The 25,240-nt window shown below is 55.9% G+C and overlaps 1 protein-coding gene across 2 annotated transcripts; it reads right to left on the bottom strand.

Moving 5' to 3' along the window:
- Positions 1 to 35: 35 nt before the first annotated feature.
- On the bottom strand, positions 36 to 25,160 carry HPS1 (HPS1 biogenesis of lysosomal organelles complex 3 subunit 1). 2 transcript variants are annotated; one of them, XM_075534139.1, is made up of 20 exons: positions 25,074 to 25,160; positions 23,286 to 23,436; positions 21,641 to 21,757; positions 20,282 to 20,419; positions 18,989 to 19,131; positions 18,780 to 18,888; positions 16,521 to 16,681; positions 15,912 to 16,014; positions 15,180 to 15,278; positions 14,974 to 15,043; positions 11,576 to 11,631; positions 10,056 to 10,223; positions 9,773 to 9,952; positions 8,363 to 8,424; positions 7,804 to 7,938; positions 7,656 to 7,721; positions 5,953 to 6,097; positions 2,236 to 2,349; positions 1,204 to 1,286; positions 36 to 707 (listed from the first exon to the last, which is right to left on the bottom strand). In XM_075534139.1, exons 3-20 carry the CDS (start codon positions 21,755 to 21,757, stop codon positions 545 to 547), a joined length of 2,112 nt encoding a protein of 703 aa, XP_075390254.1. In that variant the 5' UTR covers positions 23,286 to 23,436; positions 25,074 to 25,160; the 3' UTR covers positions 36 to 544. The 2 variants fall into 2 exon arrangements, with proteins under 2 accessions (XP_075390254.1, XP_075390255.1); XM_075534140.1 differs by having other exon boundaries at positions 23,286 to 23,420; positions 25,074 to 25,143.
- Between the last annotated feature and the right edge of the window lie 80 nt (positions 25,161 to 25,240).

Genomic DNA, 25,240 nt, shown 5'->3' on the forward strand with positions numbered 1-25,240 from the left:
TGGTAGCCACAAGAGTCTACTCTTTTTCAGTAACAACGGTCGACTTTTAATGAACACCTACTGCGTGCCTGTAAGAAGCCTCACAAGGACCCTGTGAGGTGGGGGTCATTTCACCAGTGAGGAAACCAGTGAGGTCCCGTGGGTGAGAAACTAGCCCAGAGCCTCTGACTGGGTGTGGCAGGCAGGGAAGCACCTTCTCTCTGGGAGGAAAGGAGGGAGGGGCCCTTTGCCCATTCAGAGAGCAGCAGGAGGAGGGCGTCTTCCCACCCCTCAGGCACTGGGACCCTCTCCAGTCTCCTGGGGTGACAGGGAGGTGGCTCTGAGGAGACAGATGACGCCCATGGGCTTCCCTTGTCCTTCACAGAGAAGGATTTCAGGGTGCTGGCCACCCGTGTGGAGGATGCTCTTTAGGAAACACTGGCTTTTCAGGGTGTGTGTGTGAGGGGGGCTCTATCGCAGGGTAGCTGCCCAGATCGGCTGCTTGTGATGGGGAATGTCAGGGTGTGTGGGGCAACCTGGGAACCTGAAGGTCGGTTGGCGCGGCCTAGAGCAGGGGGACGTGGGAGCTCTCCCACAGGCGCCGGGCCAGCTCGCCTGCCTGCTGCACTGCCACGTCTGTGGGGATGACGGACAGATGGAGGGCCAGCAGCTCGTAGCACCTGACAGCCTCGGCCGGGTGGCTCTTGCTGTAATAACGTAGGAGCTTCCTGGCGGGGGAAGTGGAGGGGGACACACAACACAGGAGGGACAGGATTCAGCAGCCAGGCCACCATAGTCTGGTCCCCAGGGACCTTTCGGGACACCAGGCAAGTATCCCAATGCCCATTCCTTGCCTATCCTATCGGGCAAGTAAAGCTTTCCTGGGTCCCAAGCACCCACTGACAAACCCTGCCCCCTGGGGTTTCAACCAGCAGTGTCCTAGCACAGGGCTGCCACAGGGCCCGCAGGGACTTCCTGCTGGTGTTTGGCAGGGACATTCCCACAGGCTGCCCAAAATTGGGCAAGCAGGAAGATTGGCCATGCAGGAGCCCCCTCCCAGCTTAATTCCTTCCACTGGCCTTGAGGAGCGCTGAAGGTGGGCTGCCAGCTTCCTGGGGTGGGGTGTTCCCGATGGGAGGAGCTGTGCTCCAAGGCATGGCTGGTACCTCTCACCAAGCACCAGGTGCACCTATCATCCCCAAAGGCCTTCCGGCTTGGGGTCACCTGTAATAGTCTCCGCCCAGCATGCCGATGGGAACCGAGTCATCAGCCAGGACAGGCACCTCCATGATCTGCAGCTTGGAGCCCTGTGGAGGGAGGGGGCGGGCCGTGAGGGCAGGGAGGCTGCGGTTCCCACCCCTCCCCCCCAAGGGCTCAGCCCAGCAGGGTGCCTGGCGCTGAGTTGCCTGCATCCCCATCTGTAAAAGGGGGGTGGTAATGCCTTCCGCTGAGCATCACAGGGGGTTGGAGCGAGAGTCCAATGAGAGAATGGCCCTTAAAGACACTGACTGACCCAGCACAGCGGGAAGGGCAGGCGGCCCCTCTGGGTGAAGAGAAGAAGGGCTTGTGGCCAAGAGCAGAGGGCGAGCCCATGCAGGGGACTGAGGGGACACGAGTGATCTCAGAGAGTGGAGGGGACGGCAGTGGTAAGTCCCACTACTTGCAGTGACGCCGGGAACAGGGCAGTCTAGAGAGTGGAGATCTGACCATGCTTCTAGCACCTCCTGGGGCAGGTGGGTGACCTGCACAAGCGGACAGCAGTGTGCTCTGCTGTCTGCATGAACTCAGTACTGAAGCTCTCCTCAGGAAGCATGTGACTGAGTGGCACCCGCGGGGCCTCCCTTGACCTGTGTGCATGTCTGGACAACGGCCTGGTAGCTGGGTGCCAGGGCCTGGCCACGAAGCTAACCAGCCCACGTGAGAACGAGACCTGAGAGTTGTGGGTCCCACCCAGCTGTGTTTACCTGTCCTCCCTTCCACCAGGAACAAGAGGAGGAGAAGGGACAGCCAGATACAACTCAGGAAACAGGAAGCCCAGAGTTACAAGAGAAGAAAGCGAGGCGGGCGTGTCTGGGCCTGGGCCTGGGCCTGGGCCTGGGCCTGGGCCTGGGCCTGGGCCTGGGCCTGGGCCTGGGCCTGGGCCTGGGCCTGGGCCTGGGCCTGGGCCTGGGCCTGGGCCTGGGCCTGGGCCTGGGCCTGGGCCTGGGCCTGGGCCTGGGCCTGGGCCTGGGCCTGGGCCTGGCGGGCCACACCCACCATCTCGGTCTCGAACCACAGGAAGTAGGAACACTGGAAGTCGCCCTCCCGGAACAGCAGCGTGGTGTAGCCCTTCTGGAGATACCTGCGCGCCAGCTGGATCAGAGACCACACCTGCAGAGAACGCGATAGGGAGGGGCAGGTGCTCAGCGCCAGGCTCCTGGCTCTGCACGCTGCTGCTGAGGCAGAAGGGGAGACAGAAAAGCTCCGGAGGGCAGGCCCTCACCCACCCGCCCGCCCACTCCTGGCTTCTGTAGGATGTCTGCTCAGAGTGGGAATTGATCTCTGCAGCTCGGACAGACACACTACCCTCTAGAGCAGCGGTTCACAACCTGTGGATCGCGACCCCTTTGGGGGTCATAGGACCCTTTCCCAGGGGTCGCACGGTTCATCACAGTAGCAAAATGACAGTGATGAAGTAGCAATGGAAATAATGTTATGGTTGGGGGTCACGGCCACACGAGGAACTGTGTGAAAGGGTCGCAGCCCGAGGAAGGCTGAGAACCGCTGCTCTGGAGTCCTTGGGAGGATAACTATACACACATGGGAGCACCTCGGGTCACTTGCACGCGCCAACACACGAGCCGCAAATGAAGATAACCAGTCAGGCCTGAAAATAGCCAGGGGCATTGAGATCAAGGTGTGGCCACTCCTCCTGTTGCCCAGGGTCACCTGCAGCCCCATGTGCCTGAGCTCAGAGGTGCATCCCCTGCTCAAGGCCATGACCACAGGTGCCTCAGATGCCTTTCTCTACCTTCTCCCGCCCAGTGCAGGCCCTCCTGCAGCTGGGGGCGCCCGCAACCAACTGCCCAAGGGAGGGCTCCCACGTTCTCCCCACACCCACGGGGGGGGATGGTGCTTAGGTGCACCACAAAGCATGGAAGGGAGCTGTGATCCCTGCCACACCTGACCGCAATATGCTATCTAATTAAAGCAGGAAAGGGTTCCACGGGCTGGCTCTGCTTTTCAGGGGAGCCATTTGACAGCGTGCATTAATAATCCCCCCAAAGAGTCCTCCCGTGCCGCTTCTGGAAATCCATATCGTGGAAAGAATCAAAGAGCAGAGGCGTCCGCGCGAGGATGTGTGCTGCTGCGGAATTGTTCATCACAGCGCAAGCCCGGAGACAGCCGCTCGCTCAACACTAGGAAATGGGTCAGTCCATCCACCCGATGGACTCTTATGGGGCTGTTGAAAACCGGGCTCACGAGGAATAATGACGAGAGGAAATGCAGGGCGCGGTGTGAGATGAAGAGGCGGCAACCACAGCCGCACATCCGGCATGATCTCAATGACGGGGAAACGGACCGGCCATGAGAAGCCATGTGCCAAAGTGACAATGCCCAGGATCTGGAGAAGGGGAGATGGTGATATCGATGGTACCAGCAGGGGCTCCGTGAGCGATACCTCTCGTTCTGTGGCCTGCCTTGTATGGTCAGGTCATCTCAACAACAGTTCTGGAATGTGCATGATGTTGTTATGCCTCTTTTTGGGTGAGGACACCAAGACTTAGAAGACTAAGCAGGGCCCAAGGCCACACCACTAGGGAGGGGTAGAGCCGGGTTTAACCACAATGGTACATTGTAACACATACATGCACACACACTCACCCTACCATGATAATTACTAACAACACACACACACACGCACGTCAACGAGTACTGCTATCAAGTGATATAAACCTTTATTAAACAAAAAAAAAACCAAAGTGTAAAACTATTGTTTCCTGGTCTCCATCTGGGTCTATACACCTCTCTCTCTCTCTCTCTCTCTCTCTCTCTCTCTCTCTTTCTCTCTCTATAACCCTTCCTCAGATAAATCTGCCCTCGATTGAGCCATCCAAACAGCATCCCCAAGGGGTGCAAAGGATGCCCCTTTTCCATGTCCTTTGGGATTTAGGGACACAGAGAGGTGTGAAGGGGCACGGTCAGGGCTGCAGGGTGGCTGAGGGAAGATTTCCCAGTGAAATTCTCCCAGGACCCATCCTGCGGCCCTGCAGAAAACCATTCCTCAGTGCATCTTCCCCCCAGCCTTCATCGCACCAATGCAGTTTTCAATTTTCTCAAATCTTCTTCTGAACAATGCCCGTGATCTTCCCGAGTGCTGTGGGAAACCCACCAGGATTACCCTCTGGAGAAGTCCACACGACTGCGACCAGCGCCTTCTGAGCTGACCACACTGCCTTGAATGACACGGGCCAGCAGAACCCCCTTGGAAATCAATGGTTTGACCGGACCTTTTCCTGGATGCTCCCCAATGAGATGAAGACCCGGGTGTCCTGAGAGACGTGTCGGCAGCCCTCTAGGGATTGCACACATGATTGAACTAGGTTTGTTTGCAAGAAAAGTGTGCATATGAACTAGAAACTTCATAGCCATACTCCTTCATGTTCCCTCGTGCATGTGTGTGCGGATGGGGTCAAGCGCGTGTGTCCGTTAGATGTTGTTTTTTAAAAAGGGACCCCACGTCTGAAAGGCTTGGAGTTAAACAAGCGGCCATCTAGCAGGGAAGCAACAAAGCCCACATGGAAGAAGCACACCAGCCTGTGTGCTCATGAGGTGTCAACGGGATCAGGCATCCAAAGACCCCAAACAAACAGTCATATCAGTGCAAACTAGGGGGATCGAGTGGAACCCCAAAGCCCATCTGTAGACAACTGGACAGATGAGTCCAGACAAGTTCCAAGGAAGGGACGAGCCAGCCAGGGTGCAGTACAACACCGATGACACACACACCAATCGTCTAGCTCTGTACTGCTTCCTCCCCGACCCCCTGCCCCGCTATCATGACCCCAGTTCTACCTTACAGAGCTGGCTAGACTGGAGCATGTACACGGGTGCAGTTAAGAGCTCTTGACACACGGAACCCAGGACAGACAAACCCCTCAGGTACAGTAATGGGAGTAGCGATACCATGAGGGTATGAAAAAAGTGACAGGAAACGGAGGAGAAAGTGGGAACCTATCGCAATGATCAACATATAACATCCCCCCCAGGGGGATGAACAACAGAAATGTGGGTGAAGGAGACGGTGGACAGTATAAGATACATAAATAATAATAATTTATAATTTGTCAAGGGGTCATGAGGGTGGAGCGGGGTAGGGGGAGGGAGGGGAAAAAGAACTCATACCAAGGGCTTAAGTAGAAACAAAATGTTTTGAAAATGATGGCAGCAATATATACACATACGCCTGATACAATTGATGTATGGATTATTATAAGAGCTCCGAGAGCACCCCAATAAAATGATTTAGAAAAAAAAGGCGGGGGGACCTCTCTTCTCTACCACCACTAAAAATATCATGTTGCCGGGAGGAGGAGTCAGTTCAATTAGGAGAATAACATCCTCTACACTGCCCACGAAAGGGCTTCTGAAGCAGAGCGCCACCTCCATTTCTTCTGTCCATTTTAGTGAATTCTGTATATTTTCATTGAGCCTTTCAGATGCCAAGCACTGTGCTGGGCACTGCCATTTCCTCCTCTGGCCTCACTGCCCACACCCCTCTGCCACACCCACGAGCATCCCCCAACCAACGGGCCCTGGTCCTGAGTTGTAAAGGCTGCCCAGTCAGGGAGTTTTTCCCAGGGAGCTCACAGCCGGATGGGTGTGCACAGTGGGCCAGTGTGGTGTGACCAGACCCTCACGGGGACCAGTTCTTCCTGGACAGCTCATGTGTTGCCACTTGCTGGCCAGTGACGAGGGCCTGGTGGGGGTTACCTTGTTTTTTATGAAGGCTGCCAGGGGTCCCTTGCCCAGCTCCGTAGATGTCCTCTCACTGGTGCTGAGGGAAGGTGCCACCATGTGCCCGGTCGTGCGGTCCACGAAGATGAAGTGCACCAGGCCCGGGAAGTCTTCCAGGTAGGTGAGGTCTGAGTCAAGGTGCTCACACAGCCAGGAGGCAGGGAGGGCATGTCAGCCGGGGCAGGCAGTGGGGTCAGCAGGGCCAGGTGTACTACACCTGCCCTTCCCCAGAGTCCCTCCTACCCTCCCTCCTCTTCTGGGGGGTCTTTCAGTACCTCCCAGCTTTCCATTATTGACAAGTGGATCCCTGATGACACAGGCAGAGCCCACCAGAACCCCAGATAAGCGTGAATCACATACACTATGAGACTGTGTAACAGCCATGTAGCTAACGGGTGAGCCTAGTGGGCCACCCAACCCCACACCGCATGCTTTGTTCACTCCCCCCTTCACCTCGAGAGGATGGGAGTCTTCCATTGCTTTCTCAGGGACATGGGGTGGGGACTTGGGGAGCAAACAATGAATGTGGGAAGGTTGTGATGATGTACGTGTGACTTTTTAAAAAGTGAGTTAACCGTGGAAGTGTCTAACGTGTGATTACTACATCAGGAACACTCCTCACTGAACAACAGGAAGAAACCAAACTTGACTGATGGCTCCCTATGGGCGAAGGCGGAAGCGCTTCTGCTAAGCGGGCGCTGAGTCTCTGTGGATGGTGGTGGACTAATCTGGAAAAGAGTATCAATCATGGTTGGACAAGATGAAAAGTTCAGTCAGTGGCACTGCATTATACATGTAGAGGTGGTTGCGTTGGAGAATGTTTTGTTGTGTCTATTTTTTACAGCATTGCAAAAAAAATGACATGACGAACAGTGAGTGTGGGGGGTGGGTAGGGAGGACACGCTCTGGAATTGATGGTGAGGAGGATTGTACAACTCTTCTTGACATGACTGAATTGTTGAACTGTATGGCATGTGGATGAAATGCCAACAACAGTTCTTTTTTATTAAGGCCTCCATTTGAGGGGCTAGAAGACACCCCCCTCCCTAAAGGGCAGTGGCTGATAGCTGGAGAGGGCCTCTGGCGTTCTGTTCAGCTGCCCTGCCCAGAACACGACTCTCAGGAGCCCGGGGCCTGCTCTCTAGAAAGATGAATATAGGGAGAGCAGATCACAGACCGTCCACTGGATGATCAGCATGCCACAAAACTACGTGTCCACGGCAAAGGGGCTAACAAACTCCACGCCACGAGTCCACTCCACGAGTCCGATAGGTCAGGGTAGAAGCGGCTTCCCTGTGGGTTTCCGAGACTGCAACTCTCCAAGGGCATACACAGCCGCGTCTTTGTCCCGCAAAGGGGTCAAAGAGGCTCAGAAATTCTTTAATGAACAAGGATGGGCAGACTCACCACGGGTACAGCCTGCTCTAGGAAGGAGATGGCCCTCAAGCTCCCAGACCACCAAAACCATCCCCCATGCGCGGGGCTAGCTGGGGAAGCTGGAGGCGAAGGCTCTCCGAGGCTTTCCTCCCTAAGGGAGGGCAGGAACTTTGTTCGTAGGGATCTCTGCAGACAAGGCTGCCAGGACACCATCGTCCATTGCTTTTCTTCCCAGAAAAGCAGCTCCCTTCCCTCAGTCCCCCAAGCTCCATCAGAAAGAGGGGTCTGGGGAGGAAGGATATGACACCATGGTGACGTTGCGCCGGCTCTTCACCAACAAGAAGTCTCTCCAGTCCGTCAGCTTTTCTCTGCCGGGGAAGCACAGGCCACCGTAAGCCACATCCCCGATGCTGCCTCCGCTGGTGGCAGGGCCAGCCCGGACTGACTTACTGCATGAGCTGCCGGGCTTGGTCCTGCAGGTGCTGGGGGAGGTGGGGGCCGCCCCGGCCGGGCGCGGTGCTCAGGAAGCTGAGCCGGTAGATGGTGAAGAGCTGCTGCCGGACCTTCCTGCACGTGGGGAGCAGCCTGGCCCGCCCAGGGGCCGTGAGTGTCACAGCACCCAGGCCTGGGAGAGCCCCCTGAGACCATCCAACCCCCACCAGCCTGCTAGGAGCTGCTCAGGCCTCCCAGCGTGGAGCCCCGGCTCAGGGTGCAGGCTCCACGCGCCCTGCAATCTTGTCATTCTCATAAAGAAGTGCTCAGGGCCACACTCAGCGCAAAGGCAGGTGTTTCTCTAGTAGAAGGGGCCCCTGCGCCCTGCTCCCCTGAGCTCCTGCCCCAAGGCTCGGCTCAGTTTCCCCAGGGCCTCTCTTCCCGCTAGGCTCCTAAAGAAGATTTTTTGGGGGGGTGGGGAAAGGGGAGAAATGGGGCACACATTCCCTCCTTCGTGGCTCAAGGGGAGCTTGGAGTTTCTGGGCAACAGCTCCCTGTCCTCGGGGCCACTACTTACTCCCAAGAGGATCCCGGCTCATTTCTGGAGAAGGCCTTCGTCTTAAACTCCAGCCAGGTGCTCTGTAAGGACAGGTGACATTCCTGAAGCGAGCATCAGCCTTTAGGCTCAGCATGAGTCCATCTGCCTGCATGTTGGCCTCTCAGGCAGCCCCAGCCCCACTCCGCTCCCACCACTCTTCCCTGCATGGCTGGTGACTCTTATCTAACAAGTGACGGACCCTGGCCTCTCCAAGGACAGACATGCTGGTGGGGTGAGCAGGGGAAGTGCCTCCAGGGAGGGCAAATAGAGCTCTGGGCAAGCCAGCCGGGGGGTGGGGTGGGGGGCAGCAACTGATATCCTTGTGGATGGCCTCACCCCCTACCCCCACTGCTGAGCCTCAGAGCAGGATCCCCTCAGACAGGGAGAACTCCAATGTGGGCCCAGGCCCAGCCTGGAAGTGGCCGAGCTGAGCTGCCTGGCTCCTAAGGGAGTGTGGGTTGCCTTCACAGGCTGCTCGGTCCTTCTGCAGGATTCAGATGCGCCTGTACTGCAGGCACCTGGTTTCAGGATTCCTTAAACAGACCCCTGTCCCACACACTCCCTGGCCCTTGGCTGCCTGGCCAGGGCAGTCTCACCTTGCTCTCTGCACTTGGGTCCAGGCTTGTTTGGACAGTACTGTGACTGGGCTGTCTCCTGGTCTGATGCCCCTAGTGAGCTCCTGGGGCTGGGGGCGGGGCTCTTCTCCACCTCTCCAGGCCTCACTCCCTGCCCCCATCCCCACTCCCACTGCCACAAGGGGCTCTGTGCCAGGGCTGTCTCTGCCTCCTGCATCCAGGTCTGCCCAACACCCTGTCCACAGCTGGAGGTCTCTCTGCATGGGCGGCATGGCTGATGGATCAATGGCCTGACTCCGAGGCTCAATAGCAGAGTAGCCTTAGCTAAATCATGATTTATTGAAGCTTGTTTCCTTACATAGGAACCCTGGTGGCTTGGTGGTTGCGTGCTGGGCCTCTAACTGCAAGGCCAGCAGTTCGAAACTCTCTTTGGGAGAAAGACGAGACTTTCTACTCCTGTTAAGAGTTACAGTCTCGGAAACTCACAGGGCAGTTCTACCCTGTCTTACAGGGTCGCTAGGAGCCAGCACTGACTCGATGGCAGTGAGTAGTACGGAAAATATCATTTGTGTTCTGTGTGAAATTCTCCACCCGGGTGGTACGAGTGGCTTATGCTCAGCGGCTAACCTAGAGGTTGTCACCTCAAACCCACCCAGCGGTACCATCTGTGAAGATGTCAGCCAAGAAAGCCATGCAGAGCGGCTCTTCTCCACATGGCGGACTCATGTCAGACCTGGCCGAGCAAACCCCGCCTCCTCCCTCCCTCCCCCAGCCTCTTCTCCAAGGCGGTCACATGTGAAGACTGGGGCCTCACCTGAATCTCCTGGCCCCCTCGATTCTTGACAAACTTGTCCATCCTCTGGCGCAGGTCTGTCATGAGGGGGTGGGACCGCAGAGCACTTCCAGCCTCCTGACCCTCCTTCAGCTTCTTCTCCAACAGGGAAAACCCATCCAGCAGCTGGTACAAGACCAGGGCCAGCGGGGCGGCCGGGCTCTAGGGAGAAAGCATGGCGTTGGGTGAGATGGGGCGACCGGTGGTGTGGGTGTGTGTTCAGGGCCTGTCTAGGGTTGCTAGGATGGGGCAAAGGCCCTGGTACCTTGGTCAGGAACACCAGGTTGATGCCCGGCCACAGGGGCAGGCAGTACAAGGTGTGGGGCACCAGGGGGAAGTATTTCTCTTTTACGCTGGCATCCAGGAAAATCCTTCTAGGGCTGGACGCTGCTGGGGAGTGAGGGGCCAGCATCTGCAGGGGGTCTTCTCCCACCTACAAGGATGAAGGAGCCGTTAGGGAAGGCTGGGTAGGGGCGGAGGGTCGCCTGGCCTCCTCCCCAACTCAGAGCCATCCATAGTTGCCCAAGGACTGTCCTCCCGATAAGCCATGAAGGAGGGCAGTGTCACACAAAGAATTGCCGGTCTGTCTTCAACCCCAGGGGACCCACTGGAGCAGCTCCAGCCCTGCTGCTTCTCTCCCAGTTTCTTCTCGGGCTTTCCAGAGCCCCAGCATCATGAGAGGCCACCAAGTGGGAGAGGGCCTAGGGACTGGGCCTAGGGGCTGGGGGTAGGAGATCGAGAAGCAGGGCACTGGGAAGAGCAGAGGCCCTCGTCATGCCATCCGTACTCAGAGCTGAAGACGGTCTGCCATGTCCGTCCCCCTCAGACACTCACATTGTCCAGGAGGGGAAACTGGACAGCTGCTAAGTGACTAAGGGAACCAGACGCCAGCCTGAGAGAGGGCTCTGAGTACGAAAGCCTTTCCTGGCAAAAGCAATCTGTAAGAGTTGAGGAAATCACTGAGGAAGGCACAAAAGTGCCCAGAGAAGGATGTGGCTTCTGTGTTCGATGCAACAGTAAAAATACTGAGAACAATGTATGAGTCAACTCTTAGACTTGGCGACACACAAACGCCAAGAGCAACAGAGCCATGTGACAGACTATTATCAGGCAGTTATTAAAAACTGTCCTGTGGAAGAATGCTTAGAAACAGTCAATAAAAAATGAGGCGTTTCATTACGGTCCAAATCTGGTGGAAAAGACAAGGTACACTCAGGCCTTCAAGAAGTTCCTGGAAAAATTCCATTACCGCTGATTAGGGTTTCCCACACACTTTAGAATCTTTCTCTCTCTCTCTCTCTCTCTCTCTCTCTCACACACACACACACTTTGTAAGACAATAAGATTAGCGGAAACACCCCAAAATATCCGTAGGGGTTAGCAAGGGGGGGGATAGGTTTGAGAGGGGCTTTGATCCCTTTCCCATACTTTGGTATGTTCCAATTGTCCAACTATGAGCATATTTAACTTCTCGTTTACAAAACCAAGCTGGGCTGGCGCTCACTCTTCAGAATAGTGAGGAGGCAGGGGGTGGAGTGGGGTGGTGGTGGTGGTGGTGGGATTTATGTGGAGCTGAAACCCGGCTCCTGGGGGAGGGTATGGGGTAAGTCACCCTTCTTCACACACGGCTATCCCTGCAAGATCAGCGGGAGGCGCAGGAGGAAGCTGGCCAGTGGAGCCCCCTGGAGGCGAAGTCTGGAGTTCCTGGACTTGCAGCAGCCTCTCAGACCAGCCAGTGGACGCAGGGTGACCCTTCCTGCCTAACACCTGCTCAGGGACACTCACCTGGATCTGCTCGCCATCAAGGGGTGGGGTGTCCCCGTCCAGCCAGACGGTGCTACCTGTGGGCCATAATGGGGTGTCAGTGGGGGATGAGGAGTGGGGAGGGTAGCATAGAAGGCTCCCCTGCTGGTCTGTTTGTCCATCTGGGAGCAGCAGGTGGGACACAAATGCCTCTCATCTCTCAAACCTCGACAGCCACCGCCATAGACAGCGCCACCTGGGCCTACTTCTCCAGGGCTCCTCAGCAGCCTGGCCTTGACCCCCCTTTATGGCCGTGTGATTCCTAGTCTCCCCATTCCCTAGACACCGCCCACCCCCCAGCACAATCCCAGCTGCCCTTGATTGTGGCTCCTGGAGACGCTCTGCATGTGGGAGGGAGGCCTGTGCTCCACAGAGGCTTCAAGGGCCCAGTTTCTGGAAGCACCGTCTTGTTTGGCGTCTATGTAAACAACACGTGCACACACTGGTAGACACGAGGGAACAATGCACAAAACCCCCAAAATTCTGGCCATCACAACCACACGTACTCTCCCCTGCATGCCTTGTGAACTTCCCGCAAGCGGCTGCCACCCTCGCTTCCTAGTTCCCCCAAGGCTACCGTTGATCATAGATGATCATCTCTTAAAGGTCTAAGCCACGGTGAAGTCCTGGGTGGGGTTGAGTAGGACCCGGCCATCGGGAGATAGATGGACACCGTGTTTCCCCTGGGTCGCTGACAACCAGGTCCGAGGGCAGCGGAATTCCCTGTGGTGGGATCTGCAGCCAGGTCTGGGTGGAGGGCAGCATTCGACTGCTACAGCCCGGTGGTGGTTGCCATGTGGTGCCAGCCTCGTGCGTCAGGATAGCCTCGGGTGTCGGGACAGGAGCGGTGCACATCACATCGCTGTGCATGGGACGTATGACTCCCACCCTCCGTGGCTTGTCAGGTCCCCTCATCTGACGAGGCACACAGCCATTGTTTGCCCTGGGAATCCGCTCAATCAGCAACCCTTTCCAAGGCACCTACTATGTGTTAGGAATTCAGCTCTCGTTCCTGCCTGCTCTTTAGCTCATTACACAGCTGACCTACTCTGTGCTTGTCACAGTCTTGTTCTCATATTTCACCGTGAACAACCACTGTTTGCTACGCCGTTCCTCCGGGTAAGCGTGCTGCGGATTCACAGATGGATGAGGGCGGCCCTCGCCATTTCTAAAGCACGTGTGCCATGGAATGGCAGTCTTTACGGCTCAGAGGCCGAGGAAACCAACCGCTGAGAGATGGGGGTCGGGGGTGGGGGTAGTGGTGTTTGGAGAGGCTGCTCTTGGAGGAGGGATGGAAGCAGTAAGGGAAAGGAACAGGCATTTCCGAGCACCCTGTTCTGGGCCTACAGGGGTGCTTGTAGAATGGGTTGGGGTGGTAGGGGAAGCTAAGGGCTATTGTGTGTGCGTGGACACGTCTCTAAGTATCAGGGGTTCCTTGGAGCCCATTCAAGGACATCAAGGAAAGAACATCTAGCCCAGTGGTCTTCAGCCATTACTGCATCAGAATTATTTGGGGGCCTTTTAAAACTCTTGATGCCTGGGCCACACTCCCTACCAATTAAGACAGAATCTCTGGGCACAGGCCCAGTGTCTGAACATCAAGTTGCTGGGTCATGAAGGGGCCTGACATCGGACGGGTCATGTTTGCCCTTTCAAAAAGCTCACTGCCATTGACTCGATGCCAACTCATGGAGGCCCTGCAGGACAGGGTAGACCTGCCCCTGGGAAACTCTATGGGAGCAGAAAGTCTCTCCCTCGGAGTGGCTGGTGGTTTTGATCTGCTGACATCGCAGCCCAATGGATAACCAGGGGCTCGTGTACTTGCCCTTTAATGTTATGCAAACTTGCTCCCACTTGGAAAGATCGGAACCAATCTCTAATTTGCACCCACTTCTTGATCACAATGACCTTCACCTGGGGCACGTGCCACCAGGAGTTTTCAAATTATCGAAAAAACTTCAAGCCTTTTCTTGCACCGAAACCAAACCGAGCCACGCTCCCTGCCTCGAGTGTCACTTCTAACTCCTAGTGACCCTCTCAGAGTGGAACTGCTCCTTTAGGCTTCTGGGGCTGTGCATCTTGAAAGGAGCAGAGAGCTGCATCTTCCGTGGAGTGGCCGTGGGCTCGAACTGCTCGCCTTGCAACACGTACCCCACTCCACCACCAGGGCTCGTGCTTGCACTGAAGTAAGGCTAAATAAGACCCAGATGCACCTGTTTTACTAACCTAGAACTTCAACTTCAAATAAGGCACACTTAGATCTCACTCATAACCCGTGTGGCCTGCATTTTTAAAGCTCACCACGTGAGTCTACCTGCAGCTCCAGCTTACGCGTCTGCACACAGGTGGGTTACACCCTGCTGTACACTGGACTCACCCGGAGAGGGAAGGGGGCGGGGGCTCCTAAGTATTCACACCTGAGCCCTAGCTCCGGGGACTGTGCCTGAACCCGGCTGGCTGAAGTTCTCCAGGTGAGCGCAGTGTCCGGCGAGGGTGGAGGACTCCTGGTTTTAGTAAGCCACCCAGTGAGCGCCCTTCACCACCAGCATGAAGAGATGATTGATACCCTGACCTCTTTCATTCTGTTAGGTGATGCAAACCAATAATCGCCCTTTCTCCCAAGCTCCGGGTGTGTCATGCTCACTCAGCGCGACTGCTAGAGGAGTCTGGGCTTGGGTTTATATATGTGTCTAAGCAGCGCTGCGTGTTTGCTTATAGTTGTTTATGGCAGCACAAGCATTTTTCAGCTCTTGCTATTGTTTACCCACATACTCTGGAAGAACAGATAAAGTTTAAACCATAACCTATTGCCGCTGAGTCGATTATGATTCTTAGAGTACAGCTGCCTGCCTCCTCTTTCTCCCGTGGAGCGGTGGCTGGGTTTGAACTGCCAACCTTTTGGTGCACAGCCGAGTGCTTAACCACCGTGCCAAGTGCTTAACCACCGTGCCACCAGGGCTCCTAAAGTATAAACTAGAAGCTGGGTGGGTATATATTTTTTAAAATGCACTCTAAGACCGAATGACGATCACTGAATTCTACCCAGTCATCAACTACGTATAAAGAAAGAAAGAGGAGGCAGAGACTGGCTCAAGTCTGTGACACGTAACTTTTACAATGAAACTGGTGTGTCCTACAGTTTTAGGAAGGCTGAGTGTCCTCCATTGGGCTGAAGCCCAAGCTGGAACTAGCAGGGGATACAGGGAGGGAGCTGGGGCCAGCACAGCATGCTTGGCAAAGAGGAGACCCTGAAGAATGTGAGTGTTAGCATCTGGGATCAGAGGATGGGGGTGTCCACTGAACTCCAATACGGAATTGCTGGGGCTGCTGAGTGCCACGACGCCCACTATGCCCCCCTCCACCACACCCCCATGCCTTACCTGAGCTCTGCTCGCCGGGGGAAGGAGCTGGTGTGAAGTACTCCTCCGGGAGGGAGAAGCTATCCGTCTCCTGAAGAAGAGGGCAGCTCAGGCCGAGGGCTGAGAGAGGACCAGCCGGCTGGCTCAACCCTGGGTCTGGCTTTCCAGGGCGAGGCCTGCCACACAGGTGAGGAGGACCCGCCCTCCCGCCTCCACACAGCTCCCACCGTCTCTGGTGAGCTGCTGCTGGCTGCTGGGGTGGGGTGGGGGCTCCAGGGCTGCAGCACAGGGATGCTCGGGCTGCCCGGCGTCCTCTGGGGGGGCGCCTGTGGAGGGGTGGGGTGGTGCTCGTTAGAGGTGTCTGACGGGCCGTGGGCCTGCCAACACCTCACAGACACACCCTCAGTGTAGAACCGGGCCCTCCTCACGGCTGCCCTGTGTGGGCCTCACTTTCTTGGGGGGGGGGGCTCAACTCTACAGGGGGTCTAGGCTTTTTCCAGAACCCGGAAGCTGAGTACGTGGGGACTTCCCAGCCCACTATGACTGCAGCTGACGAAGGTAGTGGAGATGGCTGTGGAGGTGGTGGGGGCTGTACTGAGGGACCTCTATACCCCAGGCACCATTGGGGGTCTATGTGACTCGTCCCTTTGTTCCCCAACCCCCCAGGAACAATGGCCCGAGTGAGCACCATTTGTGGTAACTCAGGGTCGGGGGTGCAGGGGAATGGGCTTGCCCAGATCATGTGCTGGCTCAGCAGGGAAGCCGGTTTCGAACCAGGACTGCCTGACTCCCCCTACATCACATGCCTTCCAGAACCCTTCCTCCATCTAGAACAAGTGGGGAGGGGAGCAGGGAGTCCTGTCTCATTCTGTGCCCAGAATGGTGACGTGCACACCAGGGTCCCCTCTGCCCTCTACCGTCCAGGCTGGATTCCAAGCCCCGGGGGGAGCCACCGAGACCTGCACATCGTTGGCCTCCACCGTGCTATCACTGGGGTAGAGGTCCTGCACCAGCAGGACAAGGGCCAGCAGGTCGGCGGGGCGAAGCAAGCTGGCGTTTGGGCTGTAGAGACAGACAGACAGATGAGCAGGGAGTCAGCCTGTGTGTGCAGTGCCTCTCCTCTGGGGCTGGGGCTGGGGGGTGGGGGGTGGAGGGGCAGGAAGGTCAGGGCAGGCCAAGGTAAGTCCCCACCATCCACAAGTTGACAAATGTCCGTGTGCCAGTCAACTTAACCCTTTTATGGAGAAAGGCAAGGTATCAATATCAATGCAATTCATCCACCCGCTTTTGTCATAAAAGCTGTTTAAAAATGATCGTTAGGAAACAGCTGGAAACCACTTTAAGCATAAAAGGATGTTCTCCTGGCCTTGAGATGGGGAGATGGTGTCCCAGGAGGAAATGCTTCAGAGGAAGAGAAAGGGCCAAGACTGGGGTGGGGTGGGGGGAGGGGGAGGGCAGACCCTTGGAGACTCGGGGAAAGGCTTCCTGGGAGAGAGGGGTCCTGGGGTGGTCCTGGCGGGGAAGGCAGCAGAGCTTGCTGGGTGGAGGGACTGGGGTCCTCGGCTCACCTGGAGTAGAAGGCCAGCAGCTTGGAGTGCACCAGCAGGAAGGCGTGCACGGCCTCCTCGCCCGCCCGCTCCGCGCTGGTGTTGATAGTGTGGACGACGTGCCGCTCCAGGGCTTCTATGCACAGCTCGCAGAGCTGGGGGTGGATCAGGCGCTCCACGGCCTGGCCCCGTGAGGGCAGCGAGAGGAAGCTCTGTCATTGACCGCCCTCTCCTGACTCTGAGTCCTGGCCTAGAGGGTTGCTCAGTCCAGACTAAGCTCAAACAATGTGCCCGGACAGTGGGAGGGCCCCGGAGACCAAGAGCAGATGAGATAGCCACTGTGTGTAAGACGACGGGACACGCGAGTGCTGAGTGGGAAAGACACAGCACTGAACCAGAGGACAAGCAAAGGCACCTAGGTCACAGAGGCGGCCCTGAGCGGCCATTTTTTAAGGCGGTATCTCAAGAACAAGAGGGCCCACCCGAGAAGGAGCGAGAGGGCGCATGCTGCAAGATGAACAAAACAGCACATGCAAAGGCCCTGGGGTAGGGAGAGTCAGGGGCAGTGCTGTCCAGTTGAAACATCAGGCAAGCTTAACATGGAAACCTATGCATAACTGAACATTTTCCTGGACCATGTGAACAGAAAACAAAGAAACTGGTGACGCTTGTCGTGATCTTTTGTCTTACCCACGAGAGCCCCAATATTACCATGTCAACACATAACATATGAGCAGTATCAAGGAGCTACAGTTTTTGTACCGAGTCATAAAAGCTTCTTCGGGGTTCTGCACTCGGAGCACCCCTCCACTTGGACAAACCACAGAGAAAAGGAGCTCAACAGTCACCCAGCTCAACACCAAACCCGGAGTCATCGAGTCGATTCTGACTCACAGCCCTACGAGGGAGGGACCTGCCCCTGTGGGTTTCCAGGGCTGTGGATCTTTATGGGAGCAGGCAGCCCCATCTTGCTCCTGAAGAGTGGCTGGTGGATTCAGATGGCTGGCCTTGTGCTTAGCGGGCCACTGGGTAACCCACCAGGCCACCTGGGCCCCTCACCTGCAGCTAGTGACTACCCTGTGGAATGGACGGAAACACAGCACATTCAGAAAATGGAGAGAAGTCCCACGTGGCCAGTGTACTGCGAGTGAGGTTAAGAAAGGCAAGCGATGGCTTGTCCTACAGGAGGAGGACAGGCAGGGGGCCAGGTCGCTCGGCAGGGACTGGAAGTTCAGGAGCAAGTGTGGATCCTAGGTGTCAGGCCACCTCCTACAAGAAGCCCTTCTGGATAACCCGAGAGTGAGGTGACTGCTCTATCCTGGGTGCCACCATGGACTTGGAAGAGAAGTCTCAGATGGTACGTGGGACGCTTTGTAGGGCACGTGTCAGATCTCCCTCTGAGGGGCCGAAGTCTCCAGGAGTTGAGGAACACCTCAAAGGTGGGATTTACTCATTTCTGATTCCCTCGAGCTTGGCACACCCGACACATAGCAGCTACTACACATTTATCGGAAGAGTGAATAAGTATGTATGGGGGGTTGGGGGGGTGGGGGGGTGCAGGTGGTGGAGGTATGAGGATGAATTGCTTTAGATCGATGTTCAGATCTAATTTTCCCTTTAGCTTATCTGCTTATCATTTGTGTCATCTGCTGTTGAATCCATGCCTTTTTATTATCTATACTCACTGACACTGAGTGTATTCTGACTCATAGTGAACCTATTAGAGCAGAACTACGTCTGTGGCTTTCTGAGGCTGTATATCTTTCTGGGAGCAGAAAGCCTAACTCTTCTCCCATGGAGCAACTGGTGGTCTTGAACTGCTGACCTTACAGTTAGCAGACCACTGCACAACCCACAATGCATCTGGACTCCATATGTATGTTTATCTGTAAACTCGCTGCCATGGAGTCGATGACGACTCATAGTGACCCTATAGGACAGGGCAGAACTGCCCCTGTGAGTAAATTTCCGAGACTATAACTCTTTACTAGCCCCATCTTTCTTCCAAAGAGAGGCTGGTGGTTTCAAATTGCTGATGGTTTCGAACTGCTGACCTTGGGGATTGTAACCCAACTCGTAGTCACTGTACCACCAGGGGTCCATATATTTATCTCTCTATAGATGTATATCTTTTCTTTTCTGGAAGGGGAGGCAAGGTTGAGAGAGCGCTCTCTCTTCAGAGATTTTTGTTCTGCTAACCTAAAAGCATGCACTTAGATGGCTGATCGGATACATCCACTGCCTAAGGGCTCCCCCACCCAGTAGTCACCAGGTAGGCACCTCCACAGCGAAGCACTGCTCCTGCTCCCGCAGGCGGCTGGCAGTTGACAGCAGGCTCTGGAAACGCTCCCACACCTGCCGGCGCCGCTCCAGGTCTGGGGGCCGCAGCCTGTGGGCAGAGCCAAAGAGAGGATGAGAGACCAAGAGAGAGCTGGCCTCACACTGCTTGCTTGGGTGCTTGGTAGCCGGGCACAGCCGTCAGGGCTCACTCTTTCCGGATCAGCTGGCTGTCCACGGTGACCAGCCCGAAGTGCACTTCAATCAGGTGCTTGAGCACGTACAGCTTCCGCCGCAGCTCCGCCTCGCCCTCCGTGTGGTCTCCGTCGATGGCAATGAACAGGCACTCTCCAAACTGCAACCAGAAGAAAGTGAACGCACTGCCACTGAGTCCACGCCGACTCACCGCAGCCCTGCTTGACAAACGCTTTATAGTAGAAAGCCTCATCTTTCTCCTGAGGAGTGGCTGGTGGTTTAGAACTGCTGACCTTGGGGTTTGCAGCCCAACATGTAAGCCCACTATGCCATCAGGGCTCCTTCTCCAAACTGTAGGCGTACCCCCCCAAACAAAACAAAATAAACACCTCAGTGCTACTGGGGGCAACGCATAGCAACCCTATAGGACAGGGTAAAACTGGCCCTATGGGTTTCTAAGGCTATAACATCTTTATAGGAGTAGAAAGTCTCATCTTTTTCCCGAGCAGTGGCTGCTAGGTTCAAACTGCCAACCTTGGCAAAAGCAGCCATATGTGTACCACTGTGCACCCCGGGCTCCTAACTGTCGGCACAACTGGGGCCAATTCCGCCAACCCTGAAAGCTCCCTGAGGAACTTTCCCAGGGAGAGTGAGGAGGGTCTGAGGTCCCAAGGGGGTTGGATGAGATGCCGTTTCTGTTTTCCAAAGTGTGGTAGTTATATAATCTGTTGTCAATTTGAGACTTCAGAGTGAAGGGGTGGGGTTTAGCCTGTCAATCAGGTGGCAGCTTGATGACCTCATTTGGAGGTGCTAAGGAGATAAACTGCTGGCTGGAGGCGAGACACTCGCTCGCTCCCTGTGAGACATTACTGATGATGAGCCTGATGTAGCTACACTGAAGCAGCCAGAGCTCTGGAGCTGGAGAAGCCACCTGGAGACCCCTGCCAGCGCTGAGGTGCTTACACCGCCATTGGATCCACAAGACTTTCTACCCACTGGCCTGTCATCTTCCTGCACTCAGCATCATTGCATGTGTTTCCTGAGTATGAAGAGGAATTTATAGATTGGTATTGGACATATGGGCTAATATCAGACTTATGGACTTGATCTGGACTGGGCTGGGCTGTTTTCTCAATATTCAACTGCTCTTGTGTATAAAGCTCTTTCTTATACACATATGAGAGTCTCTGAATTTTGTTTCTCTAGTTTACGCAGACTAACACACAAAGGCATCTGAAGTGCAGGATAGAGGAGAGGAAGGGGGTGCCCCGTGAAGAAAGAGCGAGACAGGTCCCAGGTCACACGCTCACCAGGTGAAGGACATACAGCTGGTCGCCATTCTCCGTCGAGAAGCAGGTGTACGTGTCGGAGAGCTTCTCCAGCATTGTCATGGAGGAGATGATGACCGGGGCCAGTAGGGTGCTGAGCCTGTCCTCCAGGGCAGGCAGCTGCGGGACAGATGGGGAGGGAAGAACAGCTCAGAGGGTGCTGGACACCAGGGACAAAGGCCCATCATCTCAGACCAGTCAGGAAGGCGACAGAGTGAGCCTGTCCCTGACATCTTGGCTGGTGGCTAGGAGGGCTGGGAAGGGGCAGCCAGCTAACGGTGCTGCTGTGGGCTCCGAAATGAGAGGACAGCATAAAGAAAAAGTGCCGGGTTTCCAAAGGAGGATGTTGGGGACATTTAACTGGGGACTGGCCAGCTGCCAGGAAGAAGCTTGTACCAGGGACCTAACAGGTCCATGTTCTTTGTTCAGTAAATTGACACAGGAGCATCATTCCTGCTCATAGATGTCCGTTCACTATAGCACCATTTAGACAGCAACAACTGCTAAAAGTACATCTGTGTAAATGCCCAGGACTAGAGAAACAAATAGGGACCAATACGCATACATGATGAGTTTACAATCACATAAAATATCAGAGGCTTTTCAATGACATGGAAAATCCCTCTGATACAAGGTTACATTTCAATAACACGGCTGCCAATGCTCTCAATGAGAGGGCTTCAAACGTTCGTGGAAAATGGAATAAAAAGATGAAGGGATTTTCCCAGGAACTTTGGGAAGCCTTCTCACATTCCAACATAGATTGGGGGGGGGGGCAACAGAGCCGTCCAGTAGAACTAACTATTCATTCGGTGGCTACGCTGTCTGAATTTCTTGTTGCTGCAGACAGAGGGATCATGGATGGCCCCCGCCTCCACCCCCTTCCTCTACTCGGATTTTACCCTTTTCTAATTTTTCCTAATGACACATTCACTGCCTTGGGGAAAACTGCTGCACAAGACCTCTTGAAATAGTTAAAAAAGCACGATTTACTTTGAGGACCAAGGCATGACTCACCCCAGCCACGACATATGCAATGGCCTCATATGCCCGTGGATGCTGGACATTGACTGAAGAGGGCCAACAGAAGCACCAATGACTGTGAACTCTGGTGTTGGCAAAGGCTATTGAACGGACCAATGGGCTGCCCAAAGGACAAACAGATCCCTGCCTGGGGGAAGCACAGCCCGAGGGCTCTTTAGAGGGAAGGAAGAGGGGACTTGGAGCTGGGGGACATCCCCTTCACCTTCACCCGCTGCTTCTGGAGGCTGGCCTTGGACGAGAAGACCGGGCTGCCCCCTCCTGCCCAGCCTCCGGGCACTGCTGCCAGTTGGCACTCACCTCATCTCCCTCATTCTCTGACTGCCCAAACTTCAGCTGGAGACTCTCTTCAAAGGCCTTGTCCATCCAGTAGAAGAGGACTTCTGCTCCCTCGGTGGCCACCAGGACACACTTCATCTGCCAGGGAGATACCAGGCCACGGTCGCCTCCCAGACGCACAGCCACCAGCTCGGCCCAAGTGGCAAAGAGGATGGGTATCCCTGCAAAGGCTCGCAGGGCCCAAGCTGCATGCCGGGCAGGGGCCCTTCCCGGCATGACTTCACCGAACTCTCAAGAACTCAGCGGAGCAGGAGGGCGACCCCACTACTTGACCTCATCTGCAGGCACCCCCATTTTACTAGATCCAGACCCAGCTGGAAGTGGCAGAGCTGGGCTGACTGCTCCTTCAGCTGGGGCTCTTTCTGGCCTGTCTCCCCCTGCACCAGACCCACGACAGCCCCCCTGGGCCCGGGTGAGGGGAGGCACACGCGCTGAGTCTGACATGGGGCAGCTGTGCTCCAGAGACAGTACAGGCTGGTCTTCGTGTTGTGCCTCTTCTGTGAGGAGGGTGTCCCACTTCCCCACCAGTTATGAGCATGTTGAGGCCGTGGGCTCATTCATTCTTCCCTGGGGGCTGGGAGTTACCACTCTTCCCGCTTCTCCACTGGTTTATCCACTCCCAGCACATGGCCTTGACCGTTCTAGCCAAGACTGAGCAGAGTGAAATGAACAAGAAAGTAGTCCTGTTCTCAGACCAAACCAAGATCCGCGCAGCCATCCAGTCCATCCCCACTCCCAGCAGCCCGACAGGACAGTGGGGAACTACCCCATGGGGTTTCCAACACAGGAGTCTTTACTGGAGTCGAAGGGCATATCATTCTCTCCAGGAGCAGCTGATGCGATTGAACCAATGATCTTTCAGTTAAGCTCGACTCTGAACCACTGCACCCCAAGGGCTCCTGGCCTGGTCAAGTGAGGGGTGAGCCGGAAGGCAGAGGAGAGGTGGAACACAGCGGGCATGAGAAGCTCAGGGAGAGGGGGTGGTCAGGTGCGCCCAGATTTAGAGCGGGGTGTAGTCCCCGGGGGTACACACTATAGAGGAGCTCGCCTGTTAATTGCAATGTTGGAGCTTTGAGGGCACTCAGGGGTACCTCATAAGATCAACTTCTGAGAAGCCAGCCATTTACAACTCCATGGGACACAACTTAACAGGAGGCCAGGGTGGGTTCGTTGGGCCTGGACACCTTTCGAGAAAGGAGGCTCAATCTGGTTGGTTCCCCAACCCCCTCCAAGTGAGTATGAGTAAGTTGGGGGGCGGGGGTTGTTCCACTCTGCCAGGAGGGGAGGAGAAGAGCTGTTGGGTGACAGCAGGGGCCCTGTAGACTAGTGAGCAGAGAAGTGATGTCAGTGGGAAGGAGACCAGGAAGATGAAGAAAAGAGGTGTGGTTCAGGGCTCAACAGGCCTTTAGGGCCGCCTGGATCTGGAGAAGAAGCATGATGAAGCAAAGGTGACCCCAGAAGGCAGAAGTGGGGCAAGGGTGTGAGGCTTCTTCGAACCTGGGGTGCTGAGTCATGGCCTGCCTCATCTGTCTCCTCCCACACGCCCATTGTGGGTGCCCCTTCCACCACCACCCCGCACCTGCCCAGCTCGGGCAGGATGACCTACCTTAGCAAAGGAACTTCCAAAGAGCCAGAGTTGGTGGGTGGGAGACCAGCTCACGGGGGGGCATGTAGCCTGTTGGGTCCTCTGAAAGCTTCACACACAGTGCACTGGAGGGCCAGCCAACATGCTTCTCTGTTCCTGGGTGGTGGACAAGCTAGAGAAGGGCTGAGTGGTGGTGAGGGAGCTCTCACAAGGTCTTCCCCTGGCCAGGGAGAAAGAGGGCACTCGCCTCCCCGCCCAGAGGGCAGCTCATCCTCCACCTATTACCCAGCTGCAGCAGCCCAGTAAGGAGCATGGGGAATAGGTGTCCTGCCACAGGGCCATGGAGTAACAGTCAACTCCAACAGAAAAGGTCCGGGAGACGTGGCCTGGTTCTGCTTTGCCAAGTCGCCAACTCCCACAGACCCCCGATCAACTTTCCTACTGGGTAATGGTGACAGTCACAGCAGTCACCAGGGCAGAACCAACCTTCAACTCAACTCAAAGCCACTGAGTCACATCTGACTCACGGCAACCTCAGAGGACGGGTTAGAACCGCCCCTGGGGGCTTCTAAGACCAACTCGTTCGGGAGCAGAAAGCCTCATCGTTCTCCAGAGGAGCCGCTGCTGGGCGAGGTTAGCAGCCCAGCCAGTAACCACTGTGCTGTCAGGGCTCCGGACTCTCCTTAGCAAGCTCTTTTGGGGGATGGGTCATTATTCTGGCCCAGCCTCCCTTCTTCAAATAACCAGAAGATTAAACTGGCTGCAGCATAATTCATATTTTGTTAAGAAAGGGCAGGACCAATCCAAAATTAAGCTTACTTAGAAACTAAAAGTGCATGTAATTAAGAGGCAACATACACAGCTGTTCTCTCCCTAGGATTTGAGCAACATCACACACTCAACGTCACTGTCACTGGGGAGATTCTGACGCACTGCTACCCTGCGGGAGAGGAGAACTGCCCCTGTGGGTGCCTGAGACTGTGACTCTCCATGGGAGTAGAAAGACCCATCTCTCTCCCTTGGAGCGGCTGGTAGTTTCGAACCTCTGACCTTGCAGATCCACCAGGGCACCTCCTCTACCACCTGCATGACTGGCCGTAAAGCCACATTCCCAGAAAAAAAAAGGGGGGTGGCATTTTGTTTTTAATGGATGTTTTAAGTTCCACTTATGTTTCAAAAGGCTGTTGGAAGACCCTGACCAACGTTACTTGGTGAGCTCCCTGCTCTCCAGTCTGTCCAGATCTAAGAAGAAGACACAAAAGACTCATTGGCAAAGGGTCTCCCCATGTTGTGGGATCCTCCTGGGCGCCGCCCAAGTTTATCATGTGGACCTGGGGCCTCTTCCCCCTCCTCTGCTCCTGCACCCGCGGGACAGCTAGGCCTTGGGGGTCACTTCCTCTTGGCTGGAGGCCTGCGTGGACTGTAACTCGGAGGTGGGGGGCGTGTAGAGGGGGAAGAGACAGAGGGCCAGTTTGTTGTTCCCCATTCTGACACTCTAAAGACCGCCCAGCCTCAACTCCCCTCTCCCCTAAAGCTCACGGGGACTCTGGGACTAAGGCCCGCACCCGCCCCACCTGCGAGATGGAGAAACTTTGACTGGAAGGGGCGAAGTGACAGACCCACCCGCCACAGTGTGGGGGGCCGGCTCCAACCGCGATCCCAGGGCCTGGGTTGGCCAGGTTGGGGGACGGCGCTCCCGGGGACACCCATACGATCCCTCCCTCCCTTTTGGGCGAGCCGCCAGGGGTCCCGGAAAAACACCTGCCACCCACGGGGCGCTCAGAGCCGCCGGCCGGGAAGTTCACGTACCAAACTGCGGCCAAACACCGCCCAGCCTGCCCAGAGCCAAGGGCCGCGGTTCCGGGTCAGTCCACGTGACTCGCCACGTGACCGGCTGGCTCGGGGTGGGGTTGAAAGCTACTGTCTGGGTCCCCGGGTTCGAGCTCCTCCCCTGACTGGCGCCGCCCGTTCTTGCG

This window comes from Tenrec ecaudatus, chromosome 16 (genome assembly GCF_050624435.1).
Source record: "Tenrec ecaudatus isolate mTenEca1 chromosome 16, mTenEca1.hap1, whole genome shotgun sequence".
NCBI classification, from domain to species: domain Eukaryota; kingdom Metazoa; phylum Chordata; class Mammalia; order Afrosoricida; family Tenrecidae; genus Tenrec; species Tenrec ecaudatus.

Coding starts and splice junctions, on each gene's coding strand:
- HPS1 (XM_075534139.1), bottom strand. CDS start 21,757: ATGAAGTGTGTCCTGGTGGCCACCGAGGGAGCAGAAGTCCTCTTCTAC. Junction 16,682..18,779: donor AGCAGTGCTTCGCTGTGGAG/GTGCCTACCTGG, acceptor TCACGGGGCCAG/GCCGTGGAGCGCCTGATCCA. Junction 7,939..8,362: donor GAGCCGGGATCCTCTTGGGA/GTAAGTAGTGGC, acceptor TGGGCGGGCCAG/GCTGCTCCCCACGTGCAGGA.